The 25,282-nt window shown below is 42.0% G+C and overlaps 1 protein-coding gene across 4 annotated transcripts; it reads left to right on the top strand.

The window, feature by feature from the left end:
- Positions 1-57: 57 nt before the first annotated feature.
- IQCB1 (IQ motif containing B1) lies at positions 58-25,066 on the top strand. Of its 4 annotated transcripts, none has more exons than XM_064661391.1 (14): positions 58-171; positions 490-734; positions 1,572-1,734; positions 3,413-3,542; positions 6,217-6,310; positions 7,361-7,460; positions 7,868-8,040; positions 10,577-10,689; positions 11,716-11,840; positions 16,704-16,846; positions 17,268-17,416; positions 17,879-18,007; positions 18,388-18,544; positions 19,566-25,066. In XM_064661391.1, exons 2-14 carry the CDS (start codon positions 641-643, stop codon positions 19,793-19,795), a joined length of 1,800 nt encoding a protein of 599 aa, XP_064517461.1. In that variant the 5' UTR covers positions 58-171; positions 490-640; the 3' UTR covers positions 19,796-25,066. The 4 variants fall into 4 exon arrangements, with proteins under 4 accessions (XP_064517461.1, XP_064517460.1, XP_064517463.1 ...); XM_064661393.1 differs by lacking the exon at positions 58-171 and adding an exon at positions 191-342; XM_064661390.1 differs by lacking the exon at positions 58-171 and having other exon boundaries at positions 190-734.
- Positions 25,067-25,282: the final 216 nt, after the last annotated feature.

The following is a 25,282-nucleotide window of genomic DNA, read 5'->3' as shown; positions in this document are numbered from 1 at the left end:
GCAAATGACCCCCTCCTCCCTCAGGGGAGAGTGCTGGTTGGCGGAGAGCGGCCGCGACCACGCAGCTGTGCGGGGAGGGGGGCGCGGGGGAGCGGTCGCGTTGGAGACGGCGGGTCCGGCGTTCCGATCCCCCCCCTTTCCCCCCCGCAGTGGGGGAGCCCCCGCGCGGCGGTGAGAGGGGCCTGGGGTGTGCGGAGGGTCTTCTCAGAGCGCCTGAGGGGGCCCCGCGGTGCGGGGGTTCGCGGCACCGGCGCCGTCGCTCCCGGGGGCCGTGGGGGCTCCAGGGTGACGCCGGTGGGAGAGGGCACCGCTCCCTCGCCCCCTCCCCCGGCCGAGGCTGAGGTGCGGCTGCTGCCACTGCCCGCCCCGCGGGGCCGCGCTCGGGCCGCCCGGCCGGAGCCCCGCGCTGCCGGCAGAGCCGGTCCGGCCGCCCGCGGCCTGGGGAGGCAGCGCGGTCGGGGCTCCCTCCATGTTTGTTTCCTTCCCCAGGGGGAGACGGGCGGCCCGAGGCTTCCAGCCGGTGGTGCAGGAGCTGGAGGTGGGATGGAGGTAGTGGCTTAAGGACCCCACGCCTGCACCGCCACAATTAGGGAAGAAAGAGGCTGGAATCGCTGGTGGTGTGCGCCTGTGGCTGCTCCCCATGGCAGCTGCGGACCCCCAGGTTCTGGCCTTGGCTGCTCAGGTCACTGAGAGCGGGGAACAGGACATCCCCCTGCTGCTGCTGAAGTTAAAGGGTAATTAATACCTTTCCTAAAATAAAAGGATGGGCTGGCGAGCTGTGGAGAGTCCTTCTCTCTTCTGCCTCCTTAAATACTGAAGGTTTTTCTGAATATTTCTAGCATGGCTGGAGACTCTGTAAGGTTGACAATGCAGCTTTTCCTGAGAGTGACATTGAGTGGCGTTTGGCTTGGCAACCGTAAAGAGGAGGAGCTGGGGAGCAAATGGACAGGAGTTTTTCCTGCCTCTCAGCTGTCACCCCAATGATGTGGGCCCTTGTCCTGCTGATGCAGGCGGGAATCTTATACTTGGTCAAATCATTTCTCCCAGTGATTTTGGGCAGAGAGCCAGAGTGGTCCTCAGTATTCAGTGTTTAAGTCTTAACACCGAAGTGTAATCAAGAGCTCCTGTGTGACTCCCCTGCCTCCCCTTCTGCCACACAGCCACTGCTCTTAGGAATGGTTGGAACAAGTCAGGTCCTGTTCTAAATTGGGATGTAATTATAAGGAAGCTATATGTTTCCCAGTGGTTGTGGTTTTGTGTGGCTCAGGAAATTCATACAAATGGGCCATATCCCAGGTAATGTATGTTTTGCTACTAAATGTGTAGAGAGAAAATGGCAACCTAAGTTTAGCGATCCTTCCCGATTGTCATATAATCTTACAAATGGTTTGTAGCTGCAGGAGCAAAAAATGCTGACAAAATACTTTATGAAGTTGTTAGCACTCTTACAACTACTTTAATCCTGGCTCTGTGTGTATATACTCTCCTTATGTTTTAGTAAAAGAAAAAAAATATCTTGCACATCAGAATCTTATGCTCATCTTTGTCTCTCTCCTGCTTTCATCTCACAGGAGTTTTAAGTAGCCCTTCCTTGGGATGTGAAGAATCAAAAAAAATTAAGCAAGATATATATGATTATGGTCTTACTCAGTACTGCTTGCTGGTCCTTAGGCAAGACCACTCTCGACTGCAGGGAGGCTGGGCCACTGCTGCCCAGCTAGCAGAGATACTAAGGTAAAAAAAAAAACAAGCTAAGAAGTTTTCTTCTAGTTTTCTTTTGGTCCTTTCATCTTGCTCTTTTTCTTTTCAAGCTGCAGTACATTGGCTCCCATCCAGAACAAGGCTCGCTGTTCAGAAAAGGCCAGGGTTAAAGTGCAGGGAGCAGTCAAGAGCGGAGGGGTCAGGCATAGCCTAATTGGTCCTGTTTAATTCATTCCCGTTGTGTGTCACTGAGCTGGGTAAACTGGGTGGTGGGAACAGGGTTTGTGTTGGCTTTACCCTTTTTTTGTGGACAGTACTCATCAGTGCAACAGTTCTTATCCGGTAATTGCTAATTTTGAATTGTGGATATTTAAAAAGGCTTGTTTGCTTAGATTTCGTCTTGCAAAGATCTTTGACCTGATTGACTCACAGCTTACCTTGGCTATATTTAAGTGTCTATTTAATATAGCTATTTTAAGTACCTATTTACTATTTTTAATGTAATAGATGACAGGGTTCATATAAACTAGATAACCCCATTTAGTGATATTGTGAGGATGGCGCTGTTAAATTTAATTCATAGCTAGTAAATAAGAAAACTTTAAACTCAAATCCACAGTGATCCAATCTCAATTTTAAATGTTAGGAAAAATAATACATTTTAAATTTTTCTCAAGTTGTATGTGGTTTTGGCTTAACTAGGGAGCAAAATTCTAAGGCATGAAGTAATTAGGCGACCATCTCTTATTTATGCCACATCTGCAGGATGAATTTTTAATGCAAGGAATTTCAGTAAGAGAATGTAAGATTTATCACTAGAGTAGTGTGATACTTAAATCATCCCCTATAAACTATTTCAGTTTGCACACAATAGTGAAATTTATTCTAGCTGTAAAAATGTCCTTTTGTAATTGGATGAATCTCAGCTTCATGCCTAGAATTTGCTTTCCAAGGGCCTTGGTAAACAAAGCTTTATATTTGTGCATTCCTAAAAAGCTAACAAAGCCTGGATAAAATGTCAGAAAGCAAAATTCGTAAGAAATCATGAAGACTCTTTTGTTGCACTGGTATCTGTGCTGAGTGCAGAACTGAAAAACTTCCCGGTTGTAAAACGTGCAGTTTCTTGTAAAAAGTCTTCCAGAAACAACCGATGTGTTTGCGGTGAGTAAAATAAGAGCTGAGATCTGAGGAACTGATTTCTAGCCCACATGTCTTCCTCAGCTAGCAAAAGGTTTTAGACAGGGTTGCTGAAGGTTTTGTGATAAATAATAGGGGGTTTTATACGTATTTTCATTGCCTGATGTACACCCTCTTCATATCAGTCTTCCTTTACCAATTTTTTGTCTACTTATCTATTTTGCCTTTTTTTTTTCCTCCTTCATGACCATCAGAGCCCTTCCCTAGCATACAGAACAAGCCTGAACAGATCCTTTGAAGTCAAAGGAGAAAGTGCCTTGGATATGTTTTAAACTGAGAAATGCCATAATAAATAGTAGTATGGTCTCCAGCCTGCCAGTGATTCCTCTTCTTTTGGAGGTAGCCACCTTGGAGCCAGTCACAGCAGTGAGCTGTTGTTCAGTGGCGAATTGTCCCATGCCAGTGAAGCATTTCTTCTCTGATGACGTGACATTCATTCAAAGCTGTTCAAACAGGCCTTTGACTATTCAGGTTGATGGTTTTTTCTTCTTTTTTTTTTTTTTTTCCATTTCAGTCATTGTTGTGTAGGACTAGAGATGAAAGAAGATCCTGAGGAATTTTACGAGAAGTTTCTTCCTTCAGCCATAAACAACCTGCTGGTCTTGGGAAAACGCTTGCAGGCGAGATTTATCCGAGCAATCAAGGTATCTAAATTTCATAGTTAAAAGAGCAGAGTACTTCTGTAAGCTTTCCAAGGTCACGTATTGGATAAGTAGAATATTATTCTAGGGACACGGTATTATAAAAAATTATTTTCCAGAAATCACAGTTGTTTTTCTTATGCCTTGGAGCTTTGAAACTGAAATCTGTCATTGGGAAGCATTTGGTCCACGACTTGTGCAAAGCCAGTTTGTTACCATAGGCCTGTTTAGAAAGTTTGTCTGCTACTTTTCACAGGTTTTAAAGGTAGAGGGAAGATTGCAATTATAAGTAGGATTGAAGAATGAGAGCAGTATAAGAGGGGAGAAAAAGCCTTACAGAAGGCAGCATCCCAGTCACGGTAGTGTCTTAATTTTGCATATCATCAGGTCAGCCTTTGTAACGACTCAGTTCCCACTGCTTTTATTCAGCTTTACAAAAAATGGTTTAGGAAGTCTTAAGATTTTAAATCAGAATTGTTGAAGTTTGTTTTGCCATAGAATTTCTGCTGTAAAATTGGCAAAAAAATTCCAAGAATGCTCACTGCTTCTGAACTTACACATTGAGAATGCTAAAGGCAGACTTTTTGAATTTATAAATTTAGACACTTTCTCACATTTCTCTCCCCTCTTTGCAGAGAAGAAGGGTTTGCCCAGTTAGGTTCCCTCATGCTTCTGAAGCATTCTGAGTTCTAGAATCAGAAGGAAAAAGCTCAACCGATGAAACCCACGAGTAATTTAAATAACCAGCCTCATGGATTCTGACAGTTTCCCGTTTCCCCATATTATCTAATTTTTTGGCTCACTGGCTTCTTGCACTTAGTCAAAGTTTTCCTATGAAGTATTCTGATAGACACCACAATCAATTCTCAGAAAGCATCAGTAACATCTTTTCTGTTAGTCCAATGCTTGAGAAGTGCATTTGGTTCTTAAGAAGGAAGCACTGTCCTGAAAGACATCCCAGGAGACTCAAGTCTTATCCGCAATATGTAATTTCCCCCACACTTTCTTATTATGTCTCAGCCTACATGCTACTTGAGTCATGCTTGTGGGCAAAGATTTCTTTTGAATGCAAATGCAGTCTTCATTGTAATTAGTACTTTGTCTTTTAAACTTTGTGGTCTCAGAGGTGACTGGGCACCCAGATTTGGTGCTTGCTCAGTGGAATTTTGGAAATCCCACTGTACCAGTGGGGATTTGTAGTTTATTCTGCCCTCATTTGCTTTTTGTACAAGTCTTTGAAGTCAAGGGAAGTACTGAAATAGCTTTCAGAAACTGTCATGTTGCCAAAACACAGAACAGATAATATTACATGTTAACTTATCGCTGTTATTTTGTATTTCTCCATGTCAGTAAGGATCAAATACAAAGTTAAACTTTGACTGATGGCTGGGGTTTACAGCACGGATCTAGGGACTAGGCTTTCCATAGTTTTATTTGTGGAGGCTCAAGTAATGTGGGAGATATCAGGCCATATGTTTTATAACAACATTTGTCAGCAATGTAGTACTATCAAAAGCTCCTTTGCAGTCCCCCCCTTCCCCAAGATTCTATTTTTCCAGTGGCCTGTAGCTCACACCTGGAATATGGACTCTAGACTGTGCATCTGTATGTGCATTCACATGTTAAAACCTAAATTCCTTCTGGTCATGGCAGAGTGCTGGAGCACCTCTTCTGTGAAGAGAGGCTGAGAGAGATGGGAGGTTGTTCAGCATGAAGTCGTCCCTGAGGAGACCTTATATCACCTCCCAGCACCTAAAGGGGCTACAGGAAAGCTGGAGAGGGTCTTTTTACAGGGGCATGTAGTGACAGGACAAGGGGTGATGGCTGTGACACTGAAAGAGGGAGGTTCACATTAGATGTTGGGAAGAAATTATGTACTGTCAAGGTGATAAAACACTGGAACAAGTTGCCCAGAGAAGCTGTGGATGCCCAGTCCCTGAAAGTGTTCAGGGCTGGGTTGGATGGGGCTCTGAGCAATCTGGTCTAGTGAAAGGTGTCCCAGCCCATGACAAGGGGGTTGGAACTAGATGATCTTTAAGGTCCCTTCCATCCCAACCATTCTGTGATTGATTCTGTGTTTTTTTCCAGTCCAGTGTTATCACAGGCAGGCACATAATGTCTTTATTTGGCAAAGGGATCAAATTTCAACTTAATAGTGGTTTGGTGTTTGCTCCCAGATCTCCAACTACGAAGTGCTTCTAAAGCTTCACCAAACCAGTTTTTTGGGAACCTTTTCCATTTTAACTGTGTCCTTGGCCACTTTGTACCTTTTTTTTCCCCCCTCTTCTTTAATCTTAAGTAATGTATTTCCCACTTTGTGCGTTAAATCTGTGATGCATTTTTACTGAGCTACTGTTTGTCTTCTTATCCCTCCTTTGCTATCAAATATTTTCTAAGAAGTAACCAAGACTTCTCTCTCCTTGTTACGAATTTTTCACAAATGGGTGCTTTTACTTTTTTAGTATGTTAAGGTCTTATTGACTGATTTCTGACCTCAAAGAACTCACAAGTTGGGTTTTTTTATGACTTGTTCCTACAGTTTCACTGACCTCATTTGGGAATTTGGTGGAGTTTTGGTCTCCAAATTCCCGAGGCATACAAAGCTTCCCACTACGTCAAGCTGAAGTCCTTAGTGAAGATACATACACATGTTTTTACCTACTTCTCTTTTGTTTAGGATAAAGAAAAACAAGAATTTTTACACTGGTTCCAAACAGTAACCAATGCCATCTGCTGGCTGTTCGATGGGCATATTCAACTAGCAGCATGTGGTAAGGGAAATGTCAAACTATAAAACACCTGAACATTTATTTATGGCAACTACAGGTATCAAGAATCACTCTTAAGCTAGTATCCACCTAGTCTTCTATATTGAAGCAGATGGTAAATCAGTCTCTTAAAGTATTCAGCTCAACAGCAATATCTAAAATGGAAATACTCAAGAGTTCCCCTTCTAGTCTTCCAGAGACAAACATTAGAAGTGTCTTCCTTCTAATTCTAAAATTGCAATTTCCCATTGTAATTCTATACCTTTAAAATTAATTTTTTTCCCAATAAGAGACAGTTGATCTCTTCCTGTGTGTGATTAAAATATGAAGAAATTTGACTAGAGTACATTGCTGGCCCTGAGGAGTGGTTAGATTTGGAAACAGATTTCTGAAGTTCTTGCCATGCCAGGAAACTTTACAAATACCTAAGAAACTTCACTATACATTTCTGACCAAAATAAGCTTTCAATTAAACCAATGTTAATAATGCTGATTTTAAAAAGCAGAATTTGTTTTTCTTTCTAGTATAGAACAAAAACATAAGGATCATAAGATGTGTAACTAAAAACACACATGGTCAGAAAAATTGCTGACTACGTAGACAGTGATACACTGTCATAAAAAAGATGGTGCTTTAATGACATCAGTGGACTTGGATTAAATAACCTGGTGTAACAAACTGTCAAGGTTGAAGTCCTTATCTTTTTTGGATATTGTTGCCCCAGTGATAATTCTGCTGTTGTAATAAGAAACTGGTACTAGTGTAACATAAAAGGTTTTGAAGCTTTTATTCCATTGCAACATCAGGGCCTGGGGGATATCCAAAGGCAGAAAAAACAGGGTTCATCATGTTTTTTGGATCTTGAAGTAGTTTACGTATTTCAGTAAGTTCCAGTGTAAAAATTATAAATGAGGGAGTTTGTTCCAGAAACAGTATCTGGTTTTACTTGTTATGGCTTGTGTTTCATAATGAAGTTTATTTGGTTTATGGTGTTTTCATGTCTGGTTCTGATTGCCTAATTTCTTGTTTGCTTGTTTTTGGTTTTTTTGCAGTACTGCAAAATGATTGCTTCCTGCAGTTGTTAATAACAGATGATGTTGAAACAGCAATTATAATGATGTCTGTTTTACACAATATTTTGAGGATCAATAGGTCAGTTGTTTTCATATAATTATTTTTCTGAATTATAAATTTTAAACTCAATTCATTACCACTTGATAAAATAAATTTTATATATATATTATATATTTAATATATATATTATTCATATACAAGAGTTGTTCTGTTTTCTTGTTTGGGGTTTTTTTTCCCTAGTCTTTGTTGTAGAAATAAAAAAAAGTAAAAAACTGGAGGTTTTATGTGGCTAAATTGAGAGAATGGGAATTGGTTGATTGAAACAGTAGTACTGCCTGGGTCAGGTTGCTGGCCCAGCTAGCTGGGCATGTTGGCTTGCTATATGGCCTGACATATCTAAAAATAATCACTGTTAAAAAGCTCATGCTTTTTAATTAACACTTCTGTCCCCCTTCCCCTTTTTTTTTCCTTTCTTCTTTTTCAAGTTCTGTCTTCCTTCAAGTTGATAAAGCGACCCTTCACTCTATTTTGGATGAACTTGTTTATAAGCTTTCATCTACCACCAATCCTGCTGTTGGAAGTGCTGCCACAAAACTGCTGCTGATGGTGGCAAAACTGAGCAAACAGCTTGTGCAGTTACTCACAGCTCGCTACAAAGGTTTGTAAACATACATGGGACCCATGGCTCAGCCTTCTGCAAGGAGTTAAGTCACTGTGAGAATACAAAGATGAAGGTTTCCCATCTTGATTCAATAACTATCCAGTACAGGTGGAAACTGCAGTTCTGCGTTGCTTTTGGGGCTTTTTTCTCCTTCTCTTCTGTTCATTTTTGTTGTAGTTTAAGATACTGTGCCCCTTTCTGTTTCCTAGATTTATTTTCTTCTGTGGACTCTGCATGTGGTAACTTGTCTTTTAAACCTGTTGTTTGTCACTTCCAGCTTGATGGGCTTTACTTCTTCCTGTTTCCCTGTGCAGGTTGGTTACTGAGGGATCCCAGTAGCAGAGTGTCTGTACTGCCACAGTCAGAGCCCTGTCAGACATCTGCCACTGTGCTTTGAGTTTTACTCAAAGTGAACTTCTGACCCTGGGTGTTACAGGTCTGCTCATCTGATAGATGCTGTTCTGTTATTGAGGAGCTGACTGTCTTTTGATATCCAAGTAATGAATTCTTTCCAAAAATTCATGTAATGAGTTTATCATTTTGTCTTGATGCCTTTAGATGAGGAGGCTGCATATGTGTATAATCTGCTCTGTTGTTCATTCTTTAATGAGGTGTCCCATTCAATGTTTCTGTCTCTAGCCTGGCAGGGAGTTCCAGGAAGCCCTTTTGTCCTCTGTCATGCCTGTGGTGAATAAGGAAGAGGCTTTGATGTTTGCCACGTCTTTTATGTTGTTGGTCAAAACTACTCATGAGCAGCCTCAGTCCTTTCTGGACAAGGACAGTAAGAAATGGGAATGGTAGACAAAAATGTTCAATTCCAATTTTTTACACTTGTGCTGATTACTTATTAGGCGGTACCAGCTAGGAAGATTTCTGGACCAGATGGGCAGCTTTCCTACCCTTTTGCTTGAGAGGCGAGGGCTTCCTTTTGGTTTGAAATTAAATATAATGAGCCTAAGGCTGGTATCACATTGTGGATCCTTGTGAATCTGTTGTGATGGTCTGATCATCCCAGTTGTAGAATGCTGGCTTGTCTGAAGAGGTGCAAGTCTCCATGAAAAGATGATGCTTTGTTTTACTCTAGAATCACAATATGCCACAGTCATTTAGAAACTCTTCATGTCTCTTCTGTGCATTTTGTCTTTCCACTAAGAAATTAAAAAAACCTGCTTTTTTCCTCTACTTTTTTTTTTTAAAGTTAGAATCCTTATGTTAGTTTTCACTCAGATTTGGAATCCTTTAGATAGTTTGAGGAATAACAGCAACAAAGAAAGCATCACAGCATTTCCACCATCTGGCCATCTCACTGAAGTCACTTGGCTTCTCAGTGGCTCAGAGCCATTGCCAGTGTGAGGTGCTTCAGTGTAAGCTTTGCCAATGGAAGCAGCCTGCCCAAGGTGAGGACATCACCTCAACCCAAGGCTAGCACAGTCTTTACATCAGGTTTCCAGGAAGGCCTGGTCTTTTTATCTGCATGGGTTGACACGTCTGAGAGGCAAATGCCAGGTACTCCCTGGCAGTGGCTGGAAGGTGCATCGGCTGTGTAGTCTGTACAGAGACTGGCCAATGGTTGTGTCAGACCCACAGCACTTCTGTGAGGGAGCTGCCTTGTGTAGCCAGACTACTTGCTTTTGTAGACAGCCTTAGGCCACCAACTAACTCCATTTAGAACCTCACCTGTGTCTCTCCTCAAGTGTTTAACTGTCATCATCTTTCGAAAATGGTGCATGGGGTGCCACAGAGGTGCCATTTCTGTTTGCATGGAGGACTTGGTGCTCCATATCCAGATCCTTTATATGTGTTGGAGTTCCCTAGTGTATGAATATGCTTACAATGATTTGAAGATGGAAAAGTTACTTGAATCTGCAGTTCTTCAGGAGGCTATCAAACATGTGCCTACTTCCTGCCCTCCTTCCTCTTTCCTGCAACTCCCCTCAGACCTCTTGGGCTCTGGGATTTGTCTGATACAAAACTTTTACCATGTGTTACTGTGTACTTGCACAGGGAGTGTGTGTGCCTTGTGGGGGGAGCACAAGTGTGATTTTTAGCTACTGCAAACCCAAAAAGCTACTTTGTCTCATGAATTGGATGCACATGTACTCACAGACTGTGTCATGCAGATAAGACATAGAACAATTCCAGTTATAAATAAATAAATTTTATTATGAAAAATACGAAAATAGTGCTAATAACAGTCTGCACTTTTGTGGTGCTTTACATTCTTTTAGTGCCTTACAATGACTTACTGTTAAGACACTGAAAGTACACTGATAATTTAACTACCCATTATGTAGACACAATACTTATTCAGACATACAAAATCACTGGATAATACTTCTCTGTGATGGTTGGAGCACCAGATATTCTTTGATAATATTCTGCATTGAAACTCAAAGGGGGCCAATGGTGTTCAGCTCTAGTGTTCCTTTGCACATAGAATCAGATTTTATTTGTTGACTCCAGTTCGTTACTTTGAAATCCTGAAAAGAAACATTCACCTACTGCTATCACATGCTGTTTCTCTTTCCCTTAGGATTAAAAGGGCTTTTAAATAAACAGTGGACTGGCAAAGGATTTGACAGGGAGCTCAATCAGCTCTTGGACGTGCTATATTTGGAACAATCCAGTGGAAAAGGAGAAATGCAGGTGATAAAGTTTGATTAGACTTTTTATGTGAAATCCTAGTTATATGTGATTTGTATATGTTTAGAATGGATTTACTCTATCGCTTCCATGACACTTTTCAATTTTTCACTATGGAGTTTTAAATTTCATATTTATTATTTTTTCTTTTTTTTGAAAACATCAAGAAATTTCTTATTAATAGGATATGGGACTAGGACTCGAGAGATTGACTTTCTTTGTAGGTTCACCATAGATTTCAATACAATCGTAGGGGAAAAAGAATTAATTTTTTTCCTAATCATAAAATAAAAATAACTGTGTCTGCTTTTCTCATGTCAGTGTTACAAATTTAGATCTCTGAATTCTAAGCAGCATTCACATAGAATTAAGTCATATAGAGAAAATATGCAGTAAGAACACCACCTGGGCTGTGTTCCCAATAAAAGGGATGATGTGTTTTATGAGCTTCTTAAAAAAATTTTACTTGCAGGTTTCTCAGAGACAATACTTTAAAGAAATCAGAGTTGTGTTTGTAGAGATTTGCTTTCATCTGCAACAGAGCAAGGTGGTTTGTGTTTGGGTTGGTTTGTGGGTTTTTTTAAAATTCGTTTAAGAATAGAATTGGTTTTCTTTTTCATGTTTGCATTTCAGTGACTTCTGATCATACTGCAAATGTAACATTTTTCCTGCCGCTAATTCTCCAAACTTGTCTTTCTGTCCTCTCTAGAGTAGGTGTTTTGATTGAATCACCATTTGAAATGCCAAGTGCTTCAGGTGTTTTAAAGGCAAATTTCTAACATTGATTATATATATATTTGTTCTGTAGATTCATTTGTTTGCCACAGAAAGCATCAGTACAGGGGATCAGATGAGCTGCCTTTGGGGCAAATATGGGGTTCATGATAATAACTGTCTTACAAGACCTTAAATTCCCCAAGCTGTACAAATAGTGAATTTGATGCATTTGAAAACTGGTGGGTTTTAGCCAAATGTTGACATCGTCCAATTATGGAAGCATAATTTTTATGCATAGAAAATATTCTACAGACTGTTTTATTTCAGAAGCAGCATCAAGCAGCATGTATAATCCAGGCTACGTGGAGGGGATTTCAGACAAGGAGAAGGCTGAAAAAGCTACCCCAAGCAGTGACCACATTACAGAGAAGCTTCAGGTAAACACTATGGCTTCGTGAAAAACAATAAGGAGTGGAGTCTATTAAGAAGGTTTGTGTTGGGTTTTCTCAGTTCACAGGCTGACAGGAAAAATTCAGATCATCTGATTCAATGTCCTGGTTGAAATAGGCCCAGCCTCAAAATAGAATCTCTCTGCTCAGGGCCATATCCAGTTCTGGAGGTCTCCAAGGGTGGAGATCCCACCATTTCACTTGGCCACTTTTCTGGTGGATGATTTGCCTTGTGAAGAATTCTTCCATTACAGCCAGTGGGAATTTCCTTGTTGCACTCCTTACCACTGCCTCCTGTCCTTTTTCTGACCACTTCCATGATCTGACTGTGTCTGCTCTATAACACTTAGGAAATGGAAGACAGAAATTATATTTGCTTTCCTTTTGGCTAAATAAACCTCACCTGTCCTTGTATATCCTACCTTCCATAGCCTGATTGTCTCTGTTTGGACAGTGTCTATCCCTCCCTTTTGTCAGTATCTTGTCTACCACTGGGGGTCCCGGTAGAGTGTGACCAGTATTGCAGATATGCCTTTGAGAGTGCTGAGTAAAGCCAAATAATCATCTTTGATTGCTGCCTCTGCTTGTGCTAGTGCAGCCCAGTATGCCCTGCAAGGGCATGCTCCTGGCTCATGTTCAGCCTGTAATCCCACCAGGAACCCCAGGTCCTTTTCACTGGAGCTGCTGCCCAGGTAGTCAGTGCCCAGCTTGTACTGATTCATGAGGTTGTTTGGTACCAGGTGTAGAACTTCCCATTTAAACTTCATGTGGTTTCTGTTGACCCATTTTATGTGTTTGTGGAGGTTTCTCTGAGTGCCAGCCCTGCCCTGCATGGGAGATTGTGATGACAGCTTTGATAAAGTCAAGGACAATGACATCCAGTGCTCTCCCCTCATCCGCAGAGCCAGTCAGCTCATCACAGAATGCGATCTAGCTGGTCAAACATGATTTGCCTGTGATAAATCTGTGCTGGCAATTCCCATTCACCTTCCCATCCTTGCTGGAAATACCTTCTCTGAGAGTTTGTTTCCATATCGCAGGCCCTGAGTTTGGGCTGACCAAGTATTCCTTCATCTTGAAGATGGCTTTTTCCAGTCAGCTGCTGTTTCTAAAACATAAAGGTAATGTAATGCCAATATGAGCTGTTTCACTACAGATTCTTTTAGCAGAAACATCCAAACAATGTGCTTTTCCAGCAGTACCAAACTGCCACTTCTGGTGCCAAAATCTCCAACTGTCCCTTTCCCAGCTGCCAGACTTCTCCATGAAAAAACTTACTTCTGTGATGCTTTTATGTTTTCTATGTAAAAATTTGTAGCATATGGAAAACTGAAACTGTGGCACACTGTAGCATGGGATTGCACTAAATAGCACTAGAAGATGATGTACTGGTGGTAGAACAGTTAACTGATTCACGGTTAACTTGACACAAAATTGCACTGTAAATTATATGTGAAGCTGTCCCAGAGTTTCCACATGCCAGAGTGCTGCAGAAACAAAAGCCCATAGTGCTTGCTCAGTATGGTGATTGCAAGACCTTGTTCTTCATTAATTTTTGAAATCTTTGACTCTTGGAAGTGGAGTAGTTTCAGTGACCTAGATAGTATCCTCTGCCTTGGAGCAGCACAGAAGAATGAAGCTGTGTAAATAATGCTTGTCTCACTTGAAGTAAGATTTCAGCAGTAATGTTAGCACATGTTAGGCTAACTCTTTTGAGAAATTTAGTGTGAATTTAATATAGGTTATTGGATCTAAATCAAGTTCAGACTCTACAGCAGGGGTTTTTTTCAAACTTTTTTTGCACCCGTTGAGCATTGCCATGTCAAAACTGTACCAAGATATGAATGTCAAATTACATTGCATCGTGACCAAGGTGATAGAAAACAAACAGTTATGATTTGTTGTTGTCTAGATTGGCATTAAGAAGATATTGGATTATCTGAGGTGTACTCTTTTAAATTTTGGAAGATTTGCAGGGGCACATAGTGTGTTTGTTGAGGGCCACTAGTCACTGCAGCTTTTGTACTGAAACACCAAGAATGACACCTTGTTGCTCCTTTTTACTCCACCATACACTTCAAGCCAATATTCCTGCTCCCATCAGGCACCTTGCAAGCCTGCAAGCCAAACTCATAGCCCAGGAAATTTGGATGTTGGGCCAAGACATAACATGGTAAAGCAGAAGGGAAAGTGTGACAAGGCTATCAGCAATCAACAAGCTGCTTGACTCCCTTGTGTCGTATTTTCAATATTGCAAGCATTAGTGTGTGCCTCTTAAGTAGTTCTTGAATCATTTAAATGGACTTTTGAAAGTGTTTGTTTAATATTGAGAGGAATGGAAAATTATTAATATCCTTAAAGTTGTGTGTTCATGGCTCAGTCAGTCCCAGTGTACTGAGCAAATACAGTAACTGTGCAGCTCCAGTGTTGGTTTTCTTCTGTCTGGGTCAAAACTGCTGCTAGCATTATGCTGAAAAATATTGTTTGGAATACTGCAAGCATGACTTTAGAAGAACCTTCAAGAGGACTTTTTAATTTTTAACAGTCAAGTTCTGGTTATATTCACAGATTTATTTTAGAACAAGTATGGTTAAATAGTGCAGAGGTTGAAACTCCAAACTTGACTCACCTGCAGCTGCAGTGGAAGATTTAAACTCTGCAAGTTATAAACTTCTGAAACTATGGTTTCAGAAATGTCTCCCCAGTGAATATTAAAGCCTGTAATCTGTCCTTGAAGTTAGTTCACTGTTATGTAGCTAGTTGTAAGACTCTTAAAATGGCAAGAATTTGTGTTAATTATGCAGGAAAAATGAAACCATTTTATATATATAAAAAGATGATGAGAGCAAGGCTGATCTCTGTCATGAACTGCTGAAGGAAGCTTGGATCTTACTCTGTGTATGTTTTACTTCTGTTCAGAGGCATTTCCCTATCACAGTGTGCTCTTGTGCAAGCAAATGCATCTTTTCATTAGAAGGAACAGAGAATGAAGAAGAGCATGTGTTTTGCAGACTACATGGGAAAGAATCAGTATCAAAAAAACATTTAAGTACCTGACAGACACTATTGGTAGTTTCACAAAAGTGCATCTGAAAAGTTCGTTAAATATTCTTGTAGTTTTCAACCTAATGAGGCTGATAAAAATCTATGGGGAAAATATTAATAATTTTATCAAGAAAATGCCATCAAAAGTCCTGTTTGATGCTGTAACTTCATTTACTGTAGAAATATAATGTTTGGATTAAAACATTAATTTCCTGGATTAAAAATGTAAAGATTTACAGCTCTAATTTGCAGAAATGCATGGGCTGAAAACCTCTAGTTTCCTTGAAACCATTCTGATATAATCACATGTATCATGATCTGTTTCTGTAGGTTGGTGTGTGGGCACACTTCAAGTCTTTGTTACAGTTGTAGAGGGATTATGGTGTGTCAGGTTGTGGTGGAGGCTTTTCAGTTAGGGTCAGATCTTTAAATCCAGAGCATCTCTTTTACACGACAGCTTCCATCCCATCTTTCCCCACCCAGTTATGGAGACTGAGAGAAAGTATGGTTGGTGGAAAAATTGCACCTCAATTTACACTAGTGATGAGAAACACACAATTATCTCAACAGTAGTGTGAGTCTAAAGATATGACATGCAACAATACCAAAATTGCTGTACATTAGTTCTAGTCTACTGGCTTTTTTTTCTCCTTTCAGGCATCCCTTGTACCTGTGCTCCTTCCGTTGGTTTTCTTTCCTAATGCTTAAAGCACTTCTTTCAATGTCCCTGGAAAAGTGCTCTAGGAGAGCAGAACTCAGGGCTGTGGGCCCAGTTGGGGTACTCAGGTTTTGAGTGGGCAAGTGATTTTGCTGCAGTAGGAACAGAGAAGTCACATTGTTACCTTGTTTTGGGGTAAACTCATAAAGTCTCAGGCATTAAGCTGCTAATGAGGTCGGATCCATTGGGATGGGAAGGGGCAGTGAAGGGGAGTCCTAGCTCACACCTCCTCTTTCATACTTCACAGAGACCATGTTGAAGTGGTCTCAGTAATTATTAGTATTGATACATTAATATATCCAGTATTTATGTATTAGTCTCTGTATTGATATGTTAGTATATATATAATTGATGTACAGGCTATTTTTAGCTTAAACACTCCAGGGCCAGTTGCAGAGTTTTCAGTTGTCTCATCTGTGAAACATCTGCTGAGTCTTTTCCAGTGCCAGACACAGCAGGGCAACATCTTAACATCAAATCTAGTACAGATCAGGAAGAATTTGCAAGAAAATTCTTTCCTAGTGTTCTGTTAACAAAGTTGATGGAGAAAATGTCAGTCTGTATTTCCTGGAGAAAAAAAAATCACTCCAGATTTAAGAAGTGAGGCTTGACAGCCAACATTCTGATCTACTCCTGCAGTCAGTAGAAAAATAGTAGTATGTATTATAAGAAGCAGGTGCCATGCATGCTGATGGATGGACTGGAAAAGGTGCATACTGGAGCAGATGGCTAATGTTGCTTTACTTTCTCCCCAGATGATGGAAACAAAATTATTTTTCCAGTTTGTGCTGGCTGTGAATGTCCCACATGGAGCATTGCTCCTTTCAGGGTCCTTAGAACTTTATCCTAACTAAAATTTTATCCTTTGATTTCATAGGCTCAGAGTTTTTTGTAGGTATAAGAGATTTGTGGCTAATTTGAAGGTGACTTTTCGTTGCTTGGTGTGGTTCTGCAGCCAACAGCTGGGGTAGCAGATTATTTTGTGGATTTCTTTTCTCAGCGCTGGACTATTTAACACAAAGAGAAAGAGAGGTACTTTAAAGAAATGTACAGCTAAAAGTAATTGTTAATGTACTTATGTATTGCAGAGCTAAACGGGAACAGGAGCTGCAACACTTAGCAAAACAGAAGGAAGATGAGGCTCTAAAACTGCAAATGCAACTTCAGAGACAGAGAGCCATGAGACTCTTCCATGAACGACAGCTGGCCTTACTGGAAAGAGTCCATGCCAGTATGATTTATATTAAACTATAGCAGAAGATTAAACTATCTGAGACTCCTCCAGTTTCCCCAAATATATGTCCTAATCTTGCACATCTGTTTGCACTGTAGTCTTACTGTCTCTTCTCCTGACCCAATTATCTGAAAGAGAACATGCTAATTCCCCCAGGGCTCAGTAACTACTGATCAAGATCTGCTGCCTTCAGAATGGTGCAGGAGAAAGGGAGAGCCTGTTTTCTTGTGTTACAAAGCTCCATTGCAGCTACAAGTCTGCAAGACATGACCCACAGCTAGTGGACCTTGGGGAAGAGGAGTTTTTAACTGAGAGCACCCAAGCTGCTTTGGTACTATCTAGTTTGAGGATTAACAATGTAAATTGTTAAGAGATCCTAACCCACAGTCTTGTAACTGGATTTTTGTTACATTTGTAGGTCAGGTAAATAAATACATGGAGGAAATGGAGGATAAATCAGCATTAACTATCCAGAGATTCTGGCGAGGGTATAGAGCAAGAAGAATTTTTCATCAACAGAAACAATCTCTTAAGGAGTATAAAGCAGCTGTCATTATTCAGAGAACAGTAAGTATATATACTTCTGTTCTAGCATTAGATAGGACTGAGTGGATTATTGTGATGCCTCACAAAACTGTTTATTGTCTTACTGTCAATGTAGCCATAAGTTATCAAAAAATTACTCAGCAGATGATAGTCTAGAGCCACAAGTTGCTTAGAAGGGTTAAACCTTGCATAGGTTACAAATCCTAATACAATTTTGTAACTTAAATGTAAGAGCTGCTACTTCAAAACCTAAGGTTGGAATGTCACCACACTACAGATGAGTCAGTGACTTATTATGAGCGTTGTTACTTACTATTTAGTGTTCATGCTGACCTTGTATGTTGTCTTTTCAGCATCATAGCTGCATTTAGGCTTTAACAATGCATTATGGAAATATTTTTCTTTCACTGATTGATTACAAACAAAGTGAGAAGACAAACTTCTTGTCTGTGATTGTCATATTCTCATATGTTCTTTACAAAGGCTTGTAAATTCTTGGAAAAACGAAGAAGGAGGAGACCTCTCTCTCCTTGGAAAGAACCCAAGGGACTGACTGATGAGCAGAGACTAGCTTTGCAGCAGAAGGTGGATGACTACATCAAATTGCATCCGGTCTGTTTCTTAGTCATTTCATAATTTGCATTAATGATGCAACATAAAATACTCTAGGGATGAAATAAACTCAGCATCATAAATTCTGATCAAGATAATCCATGTGAGGTATGGGTGTGTTAACTCTGCTTGTTTGACTGCAAGGCAGCAGGATATTGGGGATTTTAACCATTAATCTAATAAAAAGTGTCAAAGCAAACTGTAATTGGAAAATTTATATATTTGATGCAGGATAACTTCGGAGATAGTTGCAGAGGAAGCAAAATTATTAAGTTAACAATTAAGAACAGCATTTGCATTCCTTGTTTAGGCATTATTCTACCCCCGGAAGATTTAAAATAACCAGCTCCTAATGGTAACAAACTGTTACTTTCCTCCAGGCTTCCCAAATGTCAGAAGAAATGAGTAAAGAATTACATATGCAGGCTCAGGAAAAGCTGGCACAGTTCCTGTTGAGGAGCAGGCTGGATCAGAGAGCAGCGCAGAGGAGAGAGACATTACTGGCTCAGGTCAACACTGATGTGGAGCTGCTAATGAGTATGTGACTGCCTGTGATCATAGTTTTGATTACCATTTGGATTAAACCAATTTAGATGGAAAATTAGAGTGAGCAATGGTAAAGGCTCATTTCAAAACTGAAAGATCTTTCTTCCTTTGCCATATGCCTTATCTTGAGATTCAGTCTTTGTTAAAGATTATCCAAGGGTTGCTGTAGGTTAAATACACCTGCTTTTCAAGGAGTATCTTATTCTTCTACAAGCAATGGGCCTGTAAAAGGCATTAAAATTTCTAAAAAGGGAATCTCACACAACCTATTCCTCTACATTTGTTTTGCTTTGTTTTGTTTTCTTGTGTTGTACGTAAGCTGCTGGTTGAAGTTCTCTAACCCCTTCCAGATAAAGAAGGAAATCTTTGAGCTATGAATTCCGAATCATGTTTTCATTTTCTCTGGCCTGGCTTTATGTGAAACAGAATTCACTATTGTGATATCTTAATTCCAGACAAGTGGCCCAGAGTGAAGGAGCAAGAGTAGCAAACTGCAGCCACCAGAGAGCACCCAAGCCGGGTAGAATTCAGCACGTTACTGAATTCCATTATTTAGTCTGTCATGTGCTGTGTCACTGCAGCTCATTGCTCCCTGAGCAGGCAAATCAGCAACACACTCTTACATTGTGTTGGGTCCCCCAGGCAGGGAATTCTCAGTGCTGCTGTGCCAGAGCAGTGGAAACACCCTGCTGATGTCACCCTGTGCCAGGAGCACTGATCCAGCAGTAGTGACCAGGAGATCCTCTTAGGTCATACTTACCCAAGAAGTCATTTTGGTGGATGCCACCCCTTCTTCTTTCTACCCCATTATGTATTTATTTTTTCGGATTAGCCTTTATTTGGATCCCCTCTCCAATCAGATTTATCATGCAGTCATAAAATTGCAATGCCAGCATGGGGAAAGGGATGACCTAGGACAGTGGGAAGTGGGAGGGTAGTGCTCCTCTTTTTGTTTGAAATACTCATAAAGCCACAAACAAAATATAAAAAACTCTTCTCCTTGTTTTTACAGATGCTCCAGGGTTAGCAGAGACCACAGAAAAAGACATTGGTGTCTTTGTGAGTCGATCAGTCCCTGTAGCTACCAAAGCAAGACAATCCCACAACACTATGCTGAAATACACTCGCTGGCCATGGTGGAAAAAGCTTGGAGATGAGTTTATGGAGGATGATGTAATTCCAGATGAGGCCCTAAATACAGAACTGGAAACTCTCTTTATTGGTGGAAGAAAATCTTTATAGGTAACAAGCTGAAGAATTCCATATTCAACCAGACTCATACCTTGTACTGTGCACTTACTTTTGTGTGTTTTTAAGGAAGGAAAACATTTGAAAAGGACTGAAAAATACCAAAACCTCATTTTAGTATATTTTACTTATCTTGGAAAGAATCCCTTCCTGTACAGCAACAGTTGGATCCTATTGATCTTGTTGCAAATAGGATTTAAATACTGTAGTTGTAAATATTTTGTAATTTGTATCACTTTAAAGGTAAGTTTATAAACTTTGTCTTTTCAGTTCTTATTCACACTGGGATGCATAAAAAATCAGGACATTGGAAAAGCCTGGGCTTTTATAGAAAAACATTTTTATCAAGTCATGTGCTTTGAAATAAAGATGGGTTCAGAACAAAACAAGCCACCAATACAAAATCAAACAAGCACGAGGTAGACTGGGTGCTTTCTCTGTATTCCTCCCAGGCTACCTGTCCTTGCTTCCACCGTCTGTAAGCTCCCTTTTATTTGAGTTTGTGCAGGAGTTTCATTTTCATCCATGAAGGCCTCCTGGTGTTTTTTGTCTGACTTCCTTTTTGTTGGGATGTGTTGCTCCTGAGTTTGGAGAAGAAGGTGATCCTTGAATATTAACCAGCTTTCTTGGGCTCATCTTCCCTCCTTCATGGTACTCTACCATGCAGGTCACTCAAGAGGTCACTCTGCTCTCCTAAAGTCCAGGGTAGTGAGCTTGCTATGCACCCCCCCTGCCAGCCTTAGGATCTTGAAATCCACCATTTCATGGTCACTGCAGCCAAGGCTGCCCATGAGATCCATTCCTTACCAGCCCCTCCTTGTTGGTGAGAAGAAGCTACAGCACTACACCTCTCCTTGTTGTCTCCTCTATCTCTTGGAGAAGGAAGTTATCATCAATGCACTCAGGAACCTCCTGGATTGCTTGTCCCCTGCTGTGTTGTCCCTCTAACAGGTATCGAGGTGGTTTAAGCACCCCATGAGGACCAGGGCTTGTGAATGTGAGGCTGTTCCTATCTGTCTGTAGAGGGCTTCATCAGCTTGGTTTTCCTCTTGGGGCAGCCTGTACCAGACCACCACTGTAATGTTCCTGCCATCCCTTTAATCCTGACCCATAAACTCTGTCAGCTCCTCATCCATCTCCAGAGCTCCATGCACTCCAGCTGGTCATTGACATAGAAGGCAACAACTCCACCTTTTCTCCCATGCCTGTCCTTCCTAGGGAGCCTGTATCCTTCCATTCCAAGAGTCCAGTCAGAGAAGCCATCCCTCCCTTCTCTGTGGTGTCAATAAGATCACAGCCCTGCAGGTGTGTATATAGCTATATGTATATCTCTAACTCCTCTTGTTTATTCCCCATGCTGTGTGCATTTGCATGGGGGCATTCCAGTTGGATCCCTGATGAGACCAACTTCCTGGCTGGAGTGGCTGCAATTCCTTTATGCTGCTCTTCAGGTGCTCTTCAGCCCACTTGTGATCCCTCTCCAGACTCTAGGCTTCTCTTGCTGGCTCTGTCATCAAGCTGGGATGGATGGAGGTTCCTCTCCCCTGGCAACTGTAGTTTAAAGCCCTCTTCACCAGCTGGGCAAGCCCATGACTGAAGATGCTCTGCCAGATGGACCCATGAGCCCTCAGCAGCCCATGTTCCTTGGGGCTCACAGGTCACCAGCGCTCCCTTGGGCTGCCTTTTTCCTTTAAAAGCTTGCAGTTCTTCCCACAGCCAATGCAGTGTACGGGAGCATGGGCACAGTCCAAACTCTTACGTGGGATTGTAGCCTCAGTGTGACCATCTGGCTCTGTCTTAAACCATAAAGAAGTTGTTTAATCCAGAAAGGTCTCCAGCCCAGGGCCTCTGCAGTCACTGTGGCCCAGAAGACAGTAAACCACCTCCAGTAGGATCCTGCCTATGGGTGTGCCCAGAACAAGAACTCGAGGCTGCACTAGTGCCACAGGTGCCTGCACTATTTTTCAGGTAAAAGGCACAGAGATTCTTAAAAATTAGATCTTACCTCACTGCAGAGGAGGAAAAAGTGCAGTGATTTCTGCTGGTTTTATGTGGGCAGCAATATTGTTTCAGCATGTTTGTTTTCCATTCTCTCTTGATGGCTTTGAGTTTTAATTTCAGTGGAGATGAATGGAAAACAAATAAATAGAAATAGTGGGCAGAAGCCCAAGCCCATTCAGTTGCAGCTGATACGTTGAAATTAATAACTGGACAGCTGCCAGGAGGAAGAGCTGGGCTCTGTTAATTTTTTGAAAAGAACTGTGATTTGGAATGCACTTGAATTGGCTCATGATTCCTTTCTTGGAGAGTTAAATGGTGGAACAATCCATTAGGTGTTTGCTAGGGCACTCGCATGTGTCTGTTGAGTTACATTTTGTTCTGCACAACTCTGTTGTTAGTTTTAAGCTGTGCCCATAACAGGACAGGTGCTCTACAACCACAGGGCAGTCACCAAGCACTCCAGGGGATGGAAACTGTCCCCCAGCAGCTTCCAAGCTCTGACACTGGAAAAGGCCCAGCATCTCTGGATGGATGCACTGCAGCAGGCCAGCTGTTCCCTCCTAAATACCTGAGTCCTCTGTATACATCACTGTCCCCTCTGCCCCAAACTATTTTGACAGAGCAGCCGCTGCTATTCTGTTTATTCCTAATCACCTCCTTAGAGCAGGGAGATGGTCGCCAAGGGGCTTTGCTGAATGTATCTTACAAAAAGACCTGACCCCCCATGACCAGTGTTAAATACAAAGTGAATTAGAGAGCCATCTTACCAAAAAGATGTAATGGCCTCTGTTATTGTAATGGCCTCTGCCACTCACTGCCATTGGAGTGGATAACGAAGTCCCATTTTAGAATGTGCAGTTTGCTAGATAATGAGGGGTTTTAAGTGAAAAGAGAGTCTAGTAGAAGGTGCTGTCTTGCTGAAGGAAGTAAAGTTGCTGATCCAGCAGTCCAAACTCCTCTGCCCCACCACAGCCCTGCCAAAAATGCCTTGTTTTACTTTGTGCTTGCCACCAGGATATTGCAGTCACCTCCATTTTACAGACCAGGGAAACAGAGGCACAAGAGCCATGAGGGAACATGCCTATGGCCATATGTAACTGTATAACCTGTCACTTGTTCCTGTTACTGTTCCAGGCAGAACGAGCCAGAATGGAGCCACTACATGCTGAGGCAGAGCTGGGAGATGTTCTCAAATGCCAGTTGCTGTGGCCATCTTGGAGCCTGAGCCCAGCAAAAGAGATCTCCAGGCTCCCTTGCTGGGAGGAATTTGGCATAGCTTGATTCATGCTCTTTTCAAGTCCTGCACCACGTGCACCATAGGCAGGACGTATTGCTAGCATTTTATTTCACTGCAGCTCTTTCTGGAATAAAATACTCCTGCCTGAATAACAGGAACAGGTATAGACAGCTGAACAGAAGCCATCTCCAGCTTGCTATGAGGTGAACAATCCTCTCTGGGTTATACAGTCACCCAAAAAAAAAAAAAAGACTGTAGGAGAGACTGTGAACTGAGATGGGACCAGTCCTGCTCCCACTTCCCTGTGTGCCACAGGCATGCCCAGAAAATTTGGAGCTGTTACTTGGACATAAACATGCAGCACAGGTGGTCAAGCCAAGTAGGAAAAAGGGGCAGAGTTTGGTTGTGCCCAGCAGGTCTGGGCTGTGCCCCTGTGGGTAGTGAGCAGGCCTTCCCCAGTAGGCTGAAGACAGACCCTGGTCACCCAGGGGAAGCGTGGGAGTGCCCTCCACACCAGTGGAGTGACACACCTGGGGGCACCTGTGATGAGGGGAGGGGCAGAGGCGGAGCTGGAGCTGCTCAGGCAGTGTCACTCAGGTCCTTAAATACTGATGGCTGTCTCAGCTGGCCTGTGGGGGCGATTCAGCTGAATTGCAGGTTTCTGTTGCTGTGATAAATTGGACCAATTTGTCATGTGGGTTTGTTTCTTCCCTCCCTTAAGTAAAGCTATTACAGGAGTGTTATTGCTACAGCTTCAGCAGCAGCAGTCAATCTGGAAAACAAAATCCTCTGGTGGATATGGATAAAATGGAAGGGACAGTGACTGTTCTTCTGCCAAAGGTGCCACCAAAGTCATGGAGCTGGAAGAAGGCAGCAAAGGAACAAAACAAACGAAGAATTACTCAGCCCTTTCAGAGAGAGAGACAAGGCAGTATCCTCTGCTGGCTCCTGAAATTGAGGAAAATTCCTGTTTATGCAGACAGGGTTTTTTTTCAGCTGTAGCTGTAACTGGACTCTGCAAACAACAGGATGCTCATCTCCAGCAGAGACACAGGCATGCGCTCAAGATTGTGCTGCTGAGTCCAAGGGCGTCTCCTGGCCTTTCAGACTGGCTGTAATAGGAGCTCTGAGCTGAGGACAGGAGATAACCCTGATGCTATTTCACCCCTTGCCTCTGAGCCTTCTACGGCTGATTTCCACGCGAGCAGAATCCGGTACAAACATCTGCTCTCCACTGCAGAGTATCACGTATATCAAGTATAGGGAGGAACAAAAGCTTTCTCTAAGTAGCAGAATCAGGGCTATTTATAAATTATCCTTCATCATAAAAGGAGGCAGCCCTTTGCAGGGGGAGCTGCAAAGACCATTGCAAAACAGGCCTCTAAGTTCTCCTTATCATCCTTCTTTACAGCACAATAGCACCAGGTCATCCTCTAGGCATCCTTGTGTACAGTGAAGAACCCTCTAATAGATTGTTTACTACATGAGTGATATAAGGGTCCAGATTGACCAAGGGGAACTGAAGGACAGGTGTCTCCCATCCCCTCTCGCCTGCTCTCCCTGAAGGTAGGGCTGGGTTTACTCCAGGTGCTGTCTTGGGACAGAATGACAAAGTCTGGCAGGTGAGGACCAAGGTCAGGACACCGCAGCTCTGGCAATTTTTCCCAGTTGTGCTGGAGAACTCCTCTGTGACCTTGAGCACATATTGTTTCTGTCTTTTCTTCTCTCAGATGAGGCTTACTGTTGCATTTGTAATTTAAGAGCCTTCAGTAGAGGATGCTGTGAGACCAGTGCCACTGAAATCCCATTCTACTAAACTGAAATTGGAGTTTGACAGGCCTTGGAAAGAAAAAATATTTGTACAATCAGATGTTGAGTGCACAGAAAGAGCTCAAGGTTGCCATGCTATTTATTTCTCTCCACATTCAACTTTTCTCTGCAGAATTTAGTTCTTCTCTAATTACATCCTCAAACAGAAGCAATGTTATTACCTGTGCTGGATCTCTTAATAAAACCTATGAATACAAGCTATTCTGATCTCCTTTTAACATGTCTCACCAATACAGAACCTGCCTGTTCAGAACGAGATGAACACACACACACACATACAAGTCGGGTAACGAGACCCAAATAGAGTGAGCTGGGCCTCACTCTAGCATTACACAATAGAGCCAGTGAACTGCAGGACTTAATCCTAGAAACAATCAAAGCAACCATTAATTTGCTGAGTCCTTACTGACTGA

This window comes from Pseudopipra pipra, chromosome 7 (genome assembly GCF_036250125.1).
Source record: "Pseudopipra pipra isolate bDixPip1 chromosome 7, bDixPip1.hap1, whole genome shotgun sequence".
Taxonomy (NCBI): domain Eukaryota; kingdom Metazoa; phylum Chordata; class Aves; order Passeriformes; family Pipridae; genus Pseudopipra; species Pseudopipra pipra.
This window is presented reverse-complemented; position numbering and strand designations above follow the sequence as displayed.

Coding starts and splice junctions, on each gene's coding strand:
- IQCB1 (XM_064661391.1), top strand. CDS start 641: ATGGCAGCTGCGGACCCCCAGGTTCTGGCCTTGGCTGCTCAGGTCACT. Junction 17,417..17,878: donor CTGTCATTATTCAGAGAACA/GTAAGTATATAT, acceptor TTCTTTACAAAG/GCTTGTAAATTCTTGGAAAA. Junction 18,545..19,565: donor TGATGTGGAGCTGCTAATGA/GTATGTGACTGC, acceptor TTGTTTTTACAG/ATGCTCCAGGGTTAGCAGAG.